The following is a 14,814-nucleotide window of genomic DNA, read 5'->3' as shown; positions in this document are numbered from 1 at the left end:
GCCTTGGAATATCCCCCTCTTTATCTGCAGCGTTCTAGACTGCAACACATTTTCCCCATCACTGAGGTGCAGAGACGTACTCCACTGCCTCATCGCATGCTGCAGGAACCTAACGACGACGGGATCAATTTTGTAGAGCTCCAGTACCCGGACGAGAAACGAGTGAGGTATGGAGTCATAAGCCTTCCTGTAATCGATGTAGGCCATACTTAGGTTCCGCTGGTTATATACCGCCTGGCCGACTATGGCTGCGTCGATGATGGCCTGGTCTTTGCAGCCATGCGTATTTTTCCTGCATCCTTTCTGCTCTTCTGCGATGATATGGTGTTGTTCGCAGTGGGCAGAAACTTTGGCGGTTATGATGCTGCTTAATATCTTGTACAGACTCGATAGGCACGTTATCGGCCTGTACTTTGATGGGTTCAATGTGTTGCTGTCTTTCGGGAGGAGGAATGTGACGCAACGAGTGGCGAATTCAGGGAGGTTGTGTGGGTCACGTAGCACCTTGTTGAAGCACTCAGCTATCTTTGGATGTGCGACGGTCAGCTTCTTGTGCCAAAAGTTCTGGACACCATCGGGGCCCGGTGCTGCCTAGTTCCTCAGGTACCGCGAGGCTTCGCGGACATCGTTCTCTCCGACGATGATAGCTGGCATCTCTCCAATTTCACCACAACTCTCCTCCTCCCGTCTTAACCACATTTGCCCGTCGCGATGTTCTACTGGGGTCTCCCAAATACCAGCCCAGAAGTTCGTCACATCGCTAATATCTGGCAAACCTTCGCGATAGTCGGGCTTCTCGTCGCTAATGTGGTCGTAGAACGCTTTTTCGTTATCTCTGAACATCCGATTTTGTTCCTGGCGCTTTGCAGAGTCAGAGTAACGTTTCAGCCGTTTAGTTAGGACGCTCAATTGCTGTACCAGTGTGTCGAGTTTTTCCGTCAGCTGGTGAGCTCCCAGCGGGCGAAGTTCAGTAGGCCGCACGATCACAGCACCTTGGCGACATAATTTCGCCGATCTGCTGCCTCTTTTGTACGCCATCAGTCTTCCAATTGCGGAGCGCTTGTTTAGGATCCGTTGCTCCAATCTCCTTCGCCATGGAGGCTCACGCCTTTCACGGAGATGTTGGAGCAGTCCGCCTCTTGGCCTAATACGGTATCCTAAACTTTTGGCGGTCGCCACAGCAGCACAGTAAACTTTCAGTTGCAGCTCCTCCATGTTCTCAGCATCAACCAAGTGCAGCGGAAGAACGTGCTCGTTCATGAGCTTTACTGCACTTGTCAGCCTGCGGGAATGCTGCAACTTCGGGATCCTGGGGCGCGACAATGGGTCTGTGTCGCGGAACTGTGAGATCGCCTCGTCGTAGTGGAAGACCAGATCGCGTAGTAGTTGTTGATCTGGCTGTGGGTCTTCCGGCTCAGGGGATTGTTGTACTGTGGCCTCCACTGGTGCTGATTCGCGTGCCCCACTCGCGAATGAATTGCTCAGCCGTACTGAACTTCGTCTCGACACATCGCTTGCTCTGTTGTTCCTGGAGCTTATTTCTCTCTGCACCTGCTGCTTGATCTCGTCGATTTGCGTTTGGGAGAGCATGTTGTTGCGTACTATCGCTCTACGCCTCGCGTTCATCGCGTTCTGATCAAGCCTCCCGACGAACTCTGGATACGCTTCCTCGAACATTGTTAGTATTCGAGGGCGACCGCTCATGTCCGTCTCCAAAGCAGTGCAGATGTAATAGGCGCGGATCACGAATTCATTCATTTCGTGTGTCCACATGATCCGGCGCCTAGTAGTATCCACAAGTGTGGACGACTGTCGTCTGGCAGTCGCAACACGTCTCGTAGGCGCAGCGTTTCTTGGGTGATGTCGATGGCTGCTGTTTCCGTGTGGCGGTAGCTCTTCGGGTTGAACCCGGCTGGTGGCCCGCTCTTGCACATCGCCCTCCAGCCGCTGGCCGCTCGCTCTTACGCCCGTTCCAGGACCAGCTCCAGTTCGGGGACCCTCCTCGGGTGATCGCATTCTAATTACTCTTCGTGAACGTAGCTCCATTTTCTGGGTGTATCTCCTTTGCCCGGGAGACAGCGGGTTGGCAAGGCCTCCATGACCCGGGAGGCCTTCCCCGGGAGAGATATAGCGCTCTGACTCGCTCGCACCCCCTCACTTAGCCACTTTCGACACCCGTTCTCGGAGCCAAGACCAGGTGTGTGTTTCCAGTTCACGCCCGATCTAAAAATGTCGTCATATGATCTTCGTGGAGGCGTGAGATAGGAACATTTGAGACCAACAGGCAGGCTCCTACCCTATGTTGATCCCCATTTGAGAACCAAATTTAAATTAATCTTTTAATTTTTTTTAAATTTTTCTAATTTTTTTTTTATTTTGAGATTCAGTACTACTCTAATTTGTATTCATTTTTTTTCCTACGTCTATTTAAGGTATATGTGCTTTTTTTCAGAATTTTTAGAGTGTTTTTTGCGGTACAAAAAAATATTTTTACGCATTTTTCCACATGTAGCGTAATTTTTTCTTGAATTTTTAAGAGGATTGCACGAAAAAAACATGTTTTTTTTCCTTTTGGAATTTTTAGTTTATTTTGAATTTAGAGACCCGTTACTGCTCTAATATTTTTTTTAAATTTTGTTTTTCATATGTCTAAATTTTGTCGGTATATTTAGAGCATTGCGCTGTACAAAGATTTTTTTCTCGTATCTTAAAATATATGATACTAGCTGACCCGGCAAATTTCGTCCCGCCCAAAATTTGGTTTTTGTTATCAACAGCAATAAAAAAAATCAATACCTTCAAACATTCACGTTTTCTTACTAAGCGCAACTTCATGAGTCCAATCACCGAACTGTTCATTGATTGATTTTCTAATCGACCCCGTTGAATTTACCTTTTACTAAAAATTCCTGGTACTTCTACCAAAACTCATCATTATAATACACCCAGGTTTTTTTTACGCGGTATTTTTCGCGTGGTTTTTTTACAAGGTTTTTTTTACGCGGATTTTCCAATTAACGCGGTTTTTTTTACGCGGATTTTCGAATTAACGCGGTTTTTTTACGCGGATTTTCGAATTAACGCGGATTTTCCAATTAACGCGTTTTTTTACGAGGTACGTATCCCCCGCGTAAAAAAACCTGGGTGTATCAGATTATTTTCAGACACAATTCTCGTTCAAAATTTTTCAAACACTTGCAAATAACATGTTTCTCCGTTACATGGAATAAAAGTTTGACACAGAAAATATGATAAAAAAAAGACAGACCCCTCTCCTCTTCTCCCATTAGAGAGGGGGGAGGAGTATCCATTCACCATAGGAACGTTTCGTGCCCCCTAAAATCTTCAAATGCCAAATTTGGCTCCATTTGCTTGATTAGATTTCGAGTTACGAAGAAATGTGTTTTTCATTTTTATGGCAGCCCCCCCTAAGAGAAGGGAGAGGAGTATCTAACCACCATTGAAACATTTATTGCACCCTAAAACCTCCATATACCTAATTCGGTTCCATTTGCTTGATTAATTCTCGAGTAATGTAGAAATTTGTATTTAATTTGTATGGCAAAGAGACAATAAAATATAGCAAGCAATAGAATGGCAAACTATACCCAATAGCGAAGAAAATGTCAACTTATTCGTCCATAAAGTTCACAAAATTAAATAATAACTTGATATCAAAATGTGTGCCGAAGAGAAGAAGGCGGAGTTATTTAACCATCAAATTTCTTATTCGGTTAAACGCTCAAATAAGAAATACAAAAACCGGAAACAAGATAAACAAAAATAAACAAAAGTCTTCGAAATTTGCTAGAATATCATAATATTTTCGAAGAACTACTTTTGGTCGTTAAATACACATACGAAAAGAAGAATAAAATAATCGAATATGAAGGCAAATCACGTTCAAAAAACTTTTTTGAAAAAAATCTTTGCAAAATTTAAATACGTATACAATGAAATGATGATTTATGCATTCATAAAAAATCTGGTTAAATAGCTCACCCCTTTCCGCCACAGAAATTGGGAAACAACTTTTTTTGAATCCTGTTTTTAAAATTACCCTGGAATTAATATTATCGCTTTTATTCCAAAATTATTTGAATCAATAGTACACTAAAAAGTATTTGAAAAATAAAACACTGAATAACATTGAAAAAACATTGCTTTTACGAGGACCGTTCAACTTCTACAAACTCATCAGAATCCGTAACTTTTGTCCTGAATACAATGGCGGCAAAAGTCAAACACGGCAGCACCAATATAAATACTCAGAGATCTGGGGTTCATCATGGACTCTAGCTTGTTGAACTTTACCAAACATTCTGCACATAATTTTCAAGACGCATAAAGAACAATTCCACGCCGAATCAGCCGACCGCTGATCCGACCCTCTCGTATTTTTATTACCGTCATCCGGGGACGAATTGATCACCGGATTGAAATTGATCAAACGTATTACTGAAACAGACATAAATTTTCAGAGGTATTGTGCAATTGAATGTGTTTTACTGCTTTTTTTAATCTGACATGTTCAATAACCATCTGAAGCTTCTTTTTGTCAATGGTTCTCAACGAACCACTTATTAAATTGCATGAAAATTAATATTTTTCTGAATAGCATTTTCGATTCCATTTTTTATTATGGCAAAGAAACATGTTTTCAACACATCAAAGCAATATTTATAGACGCTAAACATATTAATTCACTTCTAGCCGATACTTGATGAGTTGAAAAAGTAATCAAATACTTGTAATTACTATTCAATCAAGAAAGAAAAAACTATTTTGCAAAAAAAAGCACCACGAATGACCAGAACCGAATCGCATCATGCGACATATCGAACGTCTTGGTTTGTCAAAAATAGCTCATTGGTGAGCATTTCAATGGTTTTTGGCCACATTAGGATGACCCGAATGGTCTCCGGATGACCTGCAGATCAATGTTTGATTCGAGTTATGGAAAGACATGACCACACCTATAAGTGGACTCAATCAGGTTTTTGTATCCTCAAACCCTTGAATTATCATTTAAATGAACGTAGGCGAAGAAATAATTGATTTTCTATACATATTTGTGCATATTACACTAGAAAATCCTGAAAAACATAGATTGATCAATTTCACCCCGAAGCTACAATTTGAAGTTTTCCAATTTTCCAAATTAACGCTTAAGGATACTAACCAAAGATTTAAGAAATTTATTTATTTATATATATATATATATATATATATATATATATATATATATATATAGTTTTTAAAAATATATTTAAGAATTCGGCTCCTTTAAACTTAAGTAATTGAACCAGTAGAAATAAACGAATAAATAAAAAAAAGGCTTAAGGATTTCTTTTATCAACGCAATGCTTGTGGCCTTAGCACCAGTACTGATTTTAAAAATAATTATTGATCTTTTTCTTTAAAAACTGGTAACTCTAAATCCAGATTTCTGATTAAAATATGATGTTTGACTAAGTTGTTGGAAATTCAATTAACTATTTAGGAAAAAAATTGAAAAATCTGACTTAAAAACTGAAATTAACACTAAACCTATCGATGTTTCATGTATACCTATCCCTACCACAGCGGGTCCAGAGACCCTTTATGAATAGTTAGTGAACAATGAGTCGATTTATATAGTTTTGTTGAGAAACGTGACATACAATATTTCTTCTGTATATTTCGACACTTTTACGATAACAATTATTAGCAAAATAATGAGATAACAATTTTTGACACGCAAAATAGCACCGTAGTTTGGAATGGTTACTGTTAGTTCGCTTGGATAGTCAGCAATACAATTAATTCTAATCATTCACTATTCATTCACAAATACAACAAAATATATAAAGCAATAGCGAAAATGAGTAATGCAATGGTTCTGTATCTCACCCACACATACAAATTATTCTGATATCATGCGAATGTTTGCGGGGGTTATGTCGCATGTAGATTCTAATTTCCATGATAATTTTCTCAAATGATAATGATTTCACAAAGTATTGAAATTTTTTTCACGAATTCATATTTCCATTTTGATGAGTGCGACACGGCACCACTATACATCAAACTTTGCTAAACTAGAAAAGTTTTCCAATGAAAATATACAAAAAAAAAAAATTTCGAAGGTAGGGTGTTTTGAAACATAAAAGTTTCTAATATCAACTTCAATTTCGGAGTATGTTTTTTCTACAGTGCATTTAAAATGTTATTTTTCTTTAATAGTTAATATCTTTCCCGACAACTTTGTCAAACATCAAGTTTTAGTCAGGCATTTGCATTTTGAGTTACGATTTTTTTAAAGAAAGATCAATGATTTTGAACACGCCCTTCTAATAAATCAGTCGTAATTTTAATTGGTCATATGATAACGAAACTTGTGATTTTTGGTAGCTTCCATCATAAGAATCGAGTTTCAAAAGAATAGGAGAGGGTCGGGTCATCATTTGACGTTTTTTGGTCGATTGGGTGTGGAAGTGCTCTATAGTCTATACTATACCATAATATATGTAAGACCTTTTATGTTATACTGCAGTATTGCATGAAATCCGTCTATTGTCGTAAACAGAAAATGCATAAGATCTGTCTAGAAAACAAAAACAAAAAAGTAACCTGGACCTCATTTGCTCTCTATTCATATGAAGCACGCTACAACTACTGATAAACTGATCAAAGTTTTCTAACATATTTGTATACCAAAAACCTTAAGCATTTCAGTTTAGCAATACACTGCGTTTTTTTATTAGCAGAAAACTATTGTTTGATGAAATGTGAGAGATTCCCTCACTTGATCAATCTTGGTTAGGGGCTTAAAAATTCATGGTGGGACAGTTATGCCTAGAATATCAACATGGGACAATTGAACTGGATGATGTTTTTTGAAACACTGGGAGCAAACCATAAGCTTTTTTGTGTTCTTCCGAAAGATTATGCTTAAGAACATCGTTCTATGAGGAAGAGAGTGATCTGCAATACCTTTGCTGAATATAAATCTCATTGTTATCAGGCATTCGCTGACAGGTGTGCACGTGTTCTGTTATACTTTTTTTATTGACGTAGCACGTCTTTCAGAACGTCTACGTCTTTTAGGAAGGGTGCCAAATTAGAAAACAGGTAACGTTTTCATGAACTAAAGTTAACGTTAATAACTGTTTTCACTGTGAACGAATTCTCATGATTTGCATGAAAATCAAATCGGAAATTCTCTAGGATTTGTTTAATATGCTATACGTTACAATTCGTTAATCTCTAAATGGTTTAAATTCATGAAAAATGGAAGAACTTTCTTTTTTCCCATACATTTGTTCTGCCGAATTGTGTGCTAACCCTAACTGCCAAGTTTTGATTGGCCCGATTTACGGTTTCCCCAACACAGACTTTAAAATGGATGTACCTGTGGAAAACCGCTTTGCAAATATGTATGCAAGTCGGGGGTATATTTTTGATGGTGAGTGCTTTTGTACACATTCGCAGACCGGAATGTGTTTCCCTAAAACGTACTTTTAAACTGAGGTGAATGAACTTTCGCAGTTCGAGAACTACGTAAACATGAGATGTGCAATCTCATGAAACTCGTCTTCACAATAGTTTCATTCTTAGATTTTGTAAAAATGATTTTCCATCTATCGAGCGCGTAGAATATACAAAGTGTTCAGAAAATTTAACATTCGAACACGTATCGTTTTTAATAAAAAAACGATTATAGAAACCAACTAAGGAGTACCTCTAAAGAATATTCAATCAACATATTATCATATTATTTTATTATGACTTTTGATTTTTTTAATATTTATCTCTAAAATGTGTTACTATAATTCTGTAACTAGCTCACGAACTACTATCTGCTCTCAATTCGTCTCCAGAACCACTTTAACATACACCATAATACAATAGTTGACTTGTCAATCACACCTTGCTACACTATGCTCTATTTACACTGTCCCCTTTTTTATTATCGCTCAACCATAAACCAAACAATGAAAATTTGAATGTTTTACTCACCTCCCCCGTTGTTTTCCTATCTCTCTTTTCTATCTCTCTCTCTCTCTCTCTCTCTCTCTCTCTCTCTCTCTCTCTCTCTCTCTTCCTCCAACCAAACTCGCATGCAAAAATCCCACCAATAAAAGAATTGTTACTTCTTAATGGACGACTCATTCCAACAATCCGTATCTTTATCGTTGTGAAAGCTTTCGTGGTCAAAAAATATACCTCCTGGCAAAACGGTGCCCAAGTGCCACGGAAAGGTTGGTGTTGTATCATAACCTCCTCCTCCCTTCTCTCTCTCTCTCTCTTTCTAATTTTGACAATATGATACACATTCTCGGCATATGTGCTCGAACTCGGATTTGCTTGTGAAAATTCGTACTTTTCGCCGTTTCGCTGTTTGTTTGTCTTCTTTATTTATTTTTAATGTGCGCATTTTCATTCTCTGGCTCTGTTATCGCGGTTGTTGTGAAAGTACGTAGAGTTTTGCAGTTTATTGTTTTTATTTGTATCTACATCTGACTTCATAGTGTTTGTCGGAGATATTCTGTGGTTGGAAGAAGGTGCTCTTTTGTACCACATAATACTCACCGGCAGATAATGTTTCTTCTCGTTAATGCCGTGAATGCTGTTGGCTAGCTAGTTCCTATGTGGATTGTGTCGGTACTTTTGCATCCTTCGGTACGTGTAGTTTGTTGTGTCCTTTGTTGTTGACAAGTGCATATCGTAAATCTGATGACTTCTTGAAATTTTAACGCCCCGCTAAATCTTAAATAAATATGCATGTGTGTTTGCTCATATTTGTTACGTATTCAAACGTGAAAAGGAGCCCCCGAGCCAAGTTCCAATGCTTCTGCGGTGGCAGTATTGATATTTCTCGTTGACAAATCGCTGCCAGTGTACCTTGCAACTAAAAGCCCCGGGGAAACGTAACTCAGAACTACAAAAAAAAAAATGAATCAATATTCACTCGCCGCTGGATCCAGATTGAGTCACATATCATATTCCGACACATGGCTGGCCCATTCACGATGAAATATGCCAATCGGATTGCTTTGCCCAGCTGGTAATGGGTTTTTATTGGGGACTGTAACAATGGCAGCCGCCATATGGTCGGTCGTTCTGTCCGAAACAGCTACATCAACGTCGACGTGGGATGTTATGTTGGGAACATTTTTTGTGTGAATGGTTTGTGATTCTGTTCTCTAGTGGGAAATCGATACTATTTCCATGCAGTACATGGTTTCGCTTGTTGTTTACGATTAACGAGACTTTTTTTTAAACCTTCAATATGTTGCTTTGTTTTGCGTAAGCCATGTTGATTAACCTTGTGCAATAAACAAATAAATAACGAAGAGCATATATGACACATGATTGCATGGTTGACACTGTTGGGAAAACGTCTGCTTGTGATTTTGGCTTAAAATCATATTCATTAAATACAAATAAAAGCCGTTCCAGTTATTGTGTTCCAGGATGTGTAATGAACCGGTTTGAGAGTTACCTCTACGGGAGAAAACAGATCATAATTTACAACTGTAAATCGTTGCCAGAACGAGTAAATCTGAGTGTACCTCACATACGTAAATTATATTGAGCAAGTTTGAAACTATAAACAATAAACAAGATTTCAGAGCCCTCATTTGAATTCATTGAACTACCTGAAAGCCGAGCGGAAATAAATATTTTTTCATAAACAAATAAGTATTGCCTCTGCTGTTAATGGATAAATGTAACTGTTGGGTCAGTTCACAAGAGACTCGAATAGATCCCGATTTTAAGATTAGTTGGGTTGAGTTGATAGATGTAAGTACTGATTGAAGCATAAAATGTAATATACATTATCTTCTTTAGTTATTCAAAATCACATATTTTTGTACTTTTTGGAAATCGTGACATTTTATACATGTGTGACATTTTATACATGTGTAATCGTGACAATAAATCATGTGTACTGTCATAAAGATATACAGCAATTCTATGGAGAAGAGATCTACTAGGAAAAAATACTTGGATTCTACTTAAACCGTTAGGGTCCATTATTCTGAACTGAATAATCTAGGAAATTTTAGTTTTTCATCAATTCGCTCATTTTTGATAATTTGTAGCTTTTGAACCGCTTGACTAATTTACGATTTATTGAATGCAAATGAGAAAACATTAATATACTGCACCTTAAAGGTATATTTTCAAGCGAAAACTTTAAATGTTTGTTTTTCGTGATTTTTGAGGTGTCCAACCCAAACTGACCCCAACTTTTTAATTTTCTTTCGGGAAGTTCAGGCTTTCTTACCTGAAATGTCAAAATTTTACGAACGTTCATTTCTTCATTTTTGGGGGACTTGCTTTCTAAATGTTATGTGTTGTTCACACGAAAAAACAATGCGTCTCCATTGATTCAATATATAGACACTGCCATTATGGATACGCATGATTTTTTTAAAAGGATACAGCATCATCTCAAAAGAGTATTCCTAAAAATTTGATATTTCAGAAAACTTTCAGAAAAACTATGGATGGGTTATACCTATGATATAACCGCAAGGTTGACGTAGGACTGCCGTTGGCTTAGTAATCATTTGTGTTTATTCAATTAAATTAGCAATAATCGCATCTCGGATGTTCCTCGTTGGGTACGATATCGCCGCTGCGCAGAGCTTTTTTTTTTTTTTTTTATCTGTATTATAGTGACTTTCAACTCATTTGGCTGGTTCGTCACTTTTACTTCCATTTTTGGAAGAATGTCGGGAGTGAGAATTGAACTCGTGACCTTTAGCGTGAGAGGCATGGATGTTACCACTACGCCAGATCGCCTCCCCTGCGCAGAGCTATCTTTTGCGTGTAATGATTAAACTAGTGAATGAATGAAACAATTTACGAATTCAATTGCAAACAAATCTCAATTTAGGTCAATTCATGCATTATGGTAGTATTTATCGCAGCAAATAGTTATAAAGAGATGAACCAGCCTACGACTGAAAGTCTCTATAATAAAGAATAAAAAAAGGCAAATAGTTATCAACATGTTGCCTAATCAATCAGTCTTGAATAACCGAGCCAAAGCGTTGTATTTGTACCCGCTTTTGTATACCGTGTTAGCAAATGAATTTCGGAGTGTAAAAATGCATGGAGGCGTAAAAGTACTGCCAACTTCCATATATCTGCAATGTCAATGTTCCCAACTTCTTGGTTTCGGAATCTGTATTTGGAAAACAACATTCCGGTTCGCAATAATGCAAGCGAGCACAAAAGTACCCGCAATTTGCATCCATTTTGCAATGCCGATCTCCCTAGGCTCCATGTTTTTGAAATCTGTGCTAGGGAAACGTCCATTCATTCCAGCGATCGTACCTCAATCGTTGCGCAATCACAACTGAGTGGATTTCCGAGCGGCGCTCGCTTATATACCGATTGGTGATTTCAATAGCCTGTTTTGAAAGCAATTTTAAGGCTATTGAAACAAGTTTTTGGATAAAAAATTACCAAGTATATAACGCGTAGACATTTTATCTTTTGAATGAAGTGTTTATCATACTATTTCGTTCAGTCGTTTAGGAACTATTCACACTCAAAATCTCGGTCTCCGGTCGCGGCGCTTTCGTTTTCGAAACTTTGATTTTACACCCCGGTATAGAAATGAAAGACGTAGTCCTACGTCAAAACAATATTAAGGGGCACCTCAAAAATCACGAAAAATCAACCGGAATGAAATACGTATAGAAGGTTTGAGCAAAATACTATGTTTTTTCAGTAGATCCTTTTTACATGGAATTGCAGTATAGCTGTTTACGCTCGTCAATGGAGATGACGGACTTCATGACAACTCGTATTAGGAGTTGACAGCACCATCTCAGATAGCAGTGAAACATTGTGGGTGTAAAGACATGGGTCATTTAAGCAACTTTGCATATTTGAAATATTCGAAAAATAATTAGACTACTATTTGGAAAAAGCCAAATTTTTTTTCTTAATTTTTTACAAAAATTTATAACTTAGAAACTATGATACCTACAAAACTCATGACAAAGGATGAAATGTAGGAAATTGTTTAAATTTTTACAAAAAAATACCAAAAATTTTTTGGAAAAAAATTTCGCTGACAAAAAGTTATTTTAAAAATCAAAATTCATTTATCTCAAAAAGGATTTTTTTCGAAGCTGATTTTGAAGTTCCACCATATTCACCGATTCACAAAAACAGAGCTCATGCCTAGGCGCCCTCGGATGAGTTTTGGGTGGAGAGGGTATTCTCTGTTCTTTACTCCCACCTACTGCACCTTCATCTTCTTTATCACTCACAACATCGGAAAGAGATTGGTTTTTTTTCTGTAGTCGCTCTCGCAGAAATCTTTTCCGATTCTCTTTCAATTTGGGATCTCTCGACCCACTCTGCTATCTTATGCACTCGTTCCAACGCCTCCTTCCTGGTAGCTCGCGTTCGAACACTGTGGAGTTCATCTTCCTCTTCAAGCAAAGATTGCTGCAGTAACTGGTATTTGTCTGCCAAATATTGCTTCTCTAATTCCAAATCGAGAATCTTCTCATCTAGCTCGTGTTGCTCTGTAAGTCACCGTAACTGAAGCTCTACTCTAGCCTTGCGGGTGGATGATGTGGTTATCACTGATACCGATCTCGTGGAATTAGGGAGACATTTCGCACACACCCAATCACGGTTCTTTACCGGACCGCTCAAACCTGCACAAAATATGTGCCACATTCCATTACACCTACAGCAGCATACAAAATCATTGGCCGAAACCGGACGTTCACAGGACACGCAAGAATGTGAGATTTTGTAGTTCCTTCCTTTGGAGGACTGCGAACGCTTATCCATGATGGATTTTTTGAAGAATGTTACGATTCGAGGGAGAGATCGAAAGCAGGTCACTGATTTTCGACATCTTTATTTCATTGCGCTGCAAAACTAAAATATGAGCAATATGAACATGTGTGTTTTATGGATAACTTCTGCTCTAACTCACAATTCAAATATTTCCTATCAGTTGATGCAAACATCTTTCCGATCTTCCGATCTTTCCGAAAGCTCAAATTATAGAAATTCCAAATTTTTCATTTCTTTTCATTTCATTTCTTAGGTTTAGGTTTTTATTTTACCCCCCATATATCCTGTTGGACGTAGTCTCACGTCAAAAAAAACATTTAGTATATTTTAGTAAAACATTTATAGTACACCAGATCTACTGTTTGCCATAAATTCAAATAATATTTTATACTCGGGATCATCAAACATCTAAACTAATTGTCATCAATAGGAAAGTATAGTAAAACACAAATGTATAACGAACTTTCATTTCTATTTGCTCATACGTATTGATCGATTCATGGAAAATTTTTTATTTTTTGTAAACACATGTAAACACAAAATTTACATAGATTTTCTCAAAAAAATTGTAAGGGGTTATATCTAGGACACGACCGCATATTTCCGACGTAGAACTACGCAATTAAACATAATTAAAATATAATACGCAATTAAATATAATATATATAAAATAAAATATTAGGCTGTCAAAAAAGTCCTGCGGTATTTCCGCGAGGTGTCGTTGTAAGCGCGTAGTTCTAGTTGTATTCATTGTATCGAGTCATACTATAGCTTGTTGGAAAGGTATTTTATAATATAGCTATAATATAGTCGTTGCTATAATATAGTCCTTGACAGTGTTTTGTTTGGTTAAGTCGTTCGTGAGTTACAGTGTCGCAAATATGGAGCAAAATAAAGAGAAAATCCGACATATTCTACAGTACTACTATGACAAAGGCAAAAATGCATCTCAAGCTGCCAATAAAATTTGTGCAAATTATGGACCCGATACAGTTTCTATTTCCACCGCACAACGATGGTTTCAACGTTTTCGTTCTGGTGTAGAGGTCGTCGAAGATGCGCCACGCTCCGGAAGGCCTGTCGTCGAAAATTGCGACAAAATCGCTGAATTAGCCGAGAAAGACCGGCATAGTAGCAGCCGTAGCATCGGCCAAGAGCTGGGAATAAGTCATCAAACCGTTATTAACCATTTGAAGAAGCTTGGATTCACAAAGAAGCTCGATGTATGGGTGCCACACACGTTGACGCAAAAAAACATCTTTGACCGTATCGACGCATATGAATCGCTGCTGAATCGCAACAAAATCGACCCGTTTCTGAAGCGGATGGTGACTGGCGATAAAAAGTGGGTCACTTACGACAACGTGAAGCGCAAACGGTCGTGGTCGAAGCCCGCTGAAGCTGCTCAGACGGTGGCCAAGCCCTCATTAACGGCCAGGAAGGTTCTGCTGTGTGGTTGGTGGGATTGTCAAGGAATAATCTATTATGAGCTGCTTCCCTATGGCCAAACGCTCAATTCGGACCTGTACTGCCAACAACTGGACCGCTTGAAGGTAGCACTCATGAAGAAGAGGCCATCTTTGATAAACAAAGGCCGCATTGTCTTCCATCAGGACAACGCCAGGCCACACACTTCTTTGGTGACGCGCCAGAAGCTCCGGGAGCTCGGATGGGAGGTTCTTTTGCATCCGCCGTATAGTCCGGACCTTGCACCAAGTGACTACCACCTGTTTTTGTCCATGGCGAACGAGCTAGGTAGTCAGAAGTTAGCCACAAAAGAGGCCTGTGAAAATTGGCTATCCGAGTTTTTTGCCAATAAGGAAGCGAGCTTCTATAACAGGGGTATTATGAAGTTGGCATCTCGTTGGGAACAAGTCATCGAACAAAACGGCGCATATTTGACATAAAACAGATGTAACTAATTTTATGAACAAATGAAAATTCAAAAAAAATACCGCAGGACGTTTTACACAGCCTAATATTATGCAA

General features: G+C 38.4%; 1 protein-coding gene across 27 annotated transcripts in view; it reads left to right on the top strand.

Annotated features, from left to right (window-relative positions):
- Nucleotides 1-14,814, top strand: part of LOC129771300 (potassium voltage-gated channel subfamily KQT member 1) — a 1,095,885-nt gene that overhangs the window by 853,204 nt on the left and 227,867 nt on the right. For 17 of the 27 annotated variants that reach the window (XR_008742331.1, XM_055774796.1, XM_055774799.1 and 14 more), the window contains one exon: nt 8,187-8,243. The exons of the other annotated variants lie outside the window; for them this stretch is intronic. Coding sequence is in view for 16 of the 17 variants with exons in the window: in XM_055774796.1 (XP_055630771.1) it covers nt 8,187-8,243 (57 nt within the window). In the remaining variant the exon portion in view is untranslated. The remainder of the gene's footprint in view (nt 1-8,186; nt 8,244-14,814) is intronic. 27 annotated transcript variants of the gene reach the window in all.

Source organism: Toxorhynchites rutilus, chromosome 2 (assembly GCF_029784135.1).
Source record: "Toxorhynchites rutilus septentrionalis strain SRP chromosome 2, ASM2978413v1, whole genome shotgun sequence".
Taxonomy (NCBI): Eukaryota; Metazoa; Arthropoda; class Insecta; order Diptera; family Culicidae; genus Toxorhynchites; species Toxorhynchites rutilus.
Note: the sequence above shows the minus strand (reverse complement) of the source record. Positions and strands in the feature narration are given on the sequence as shown.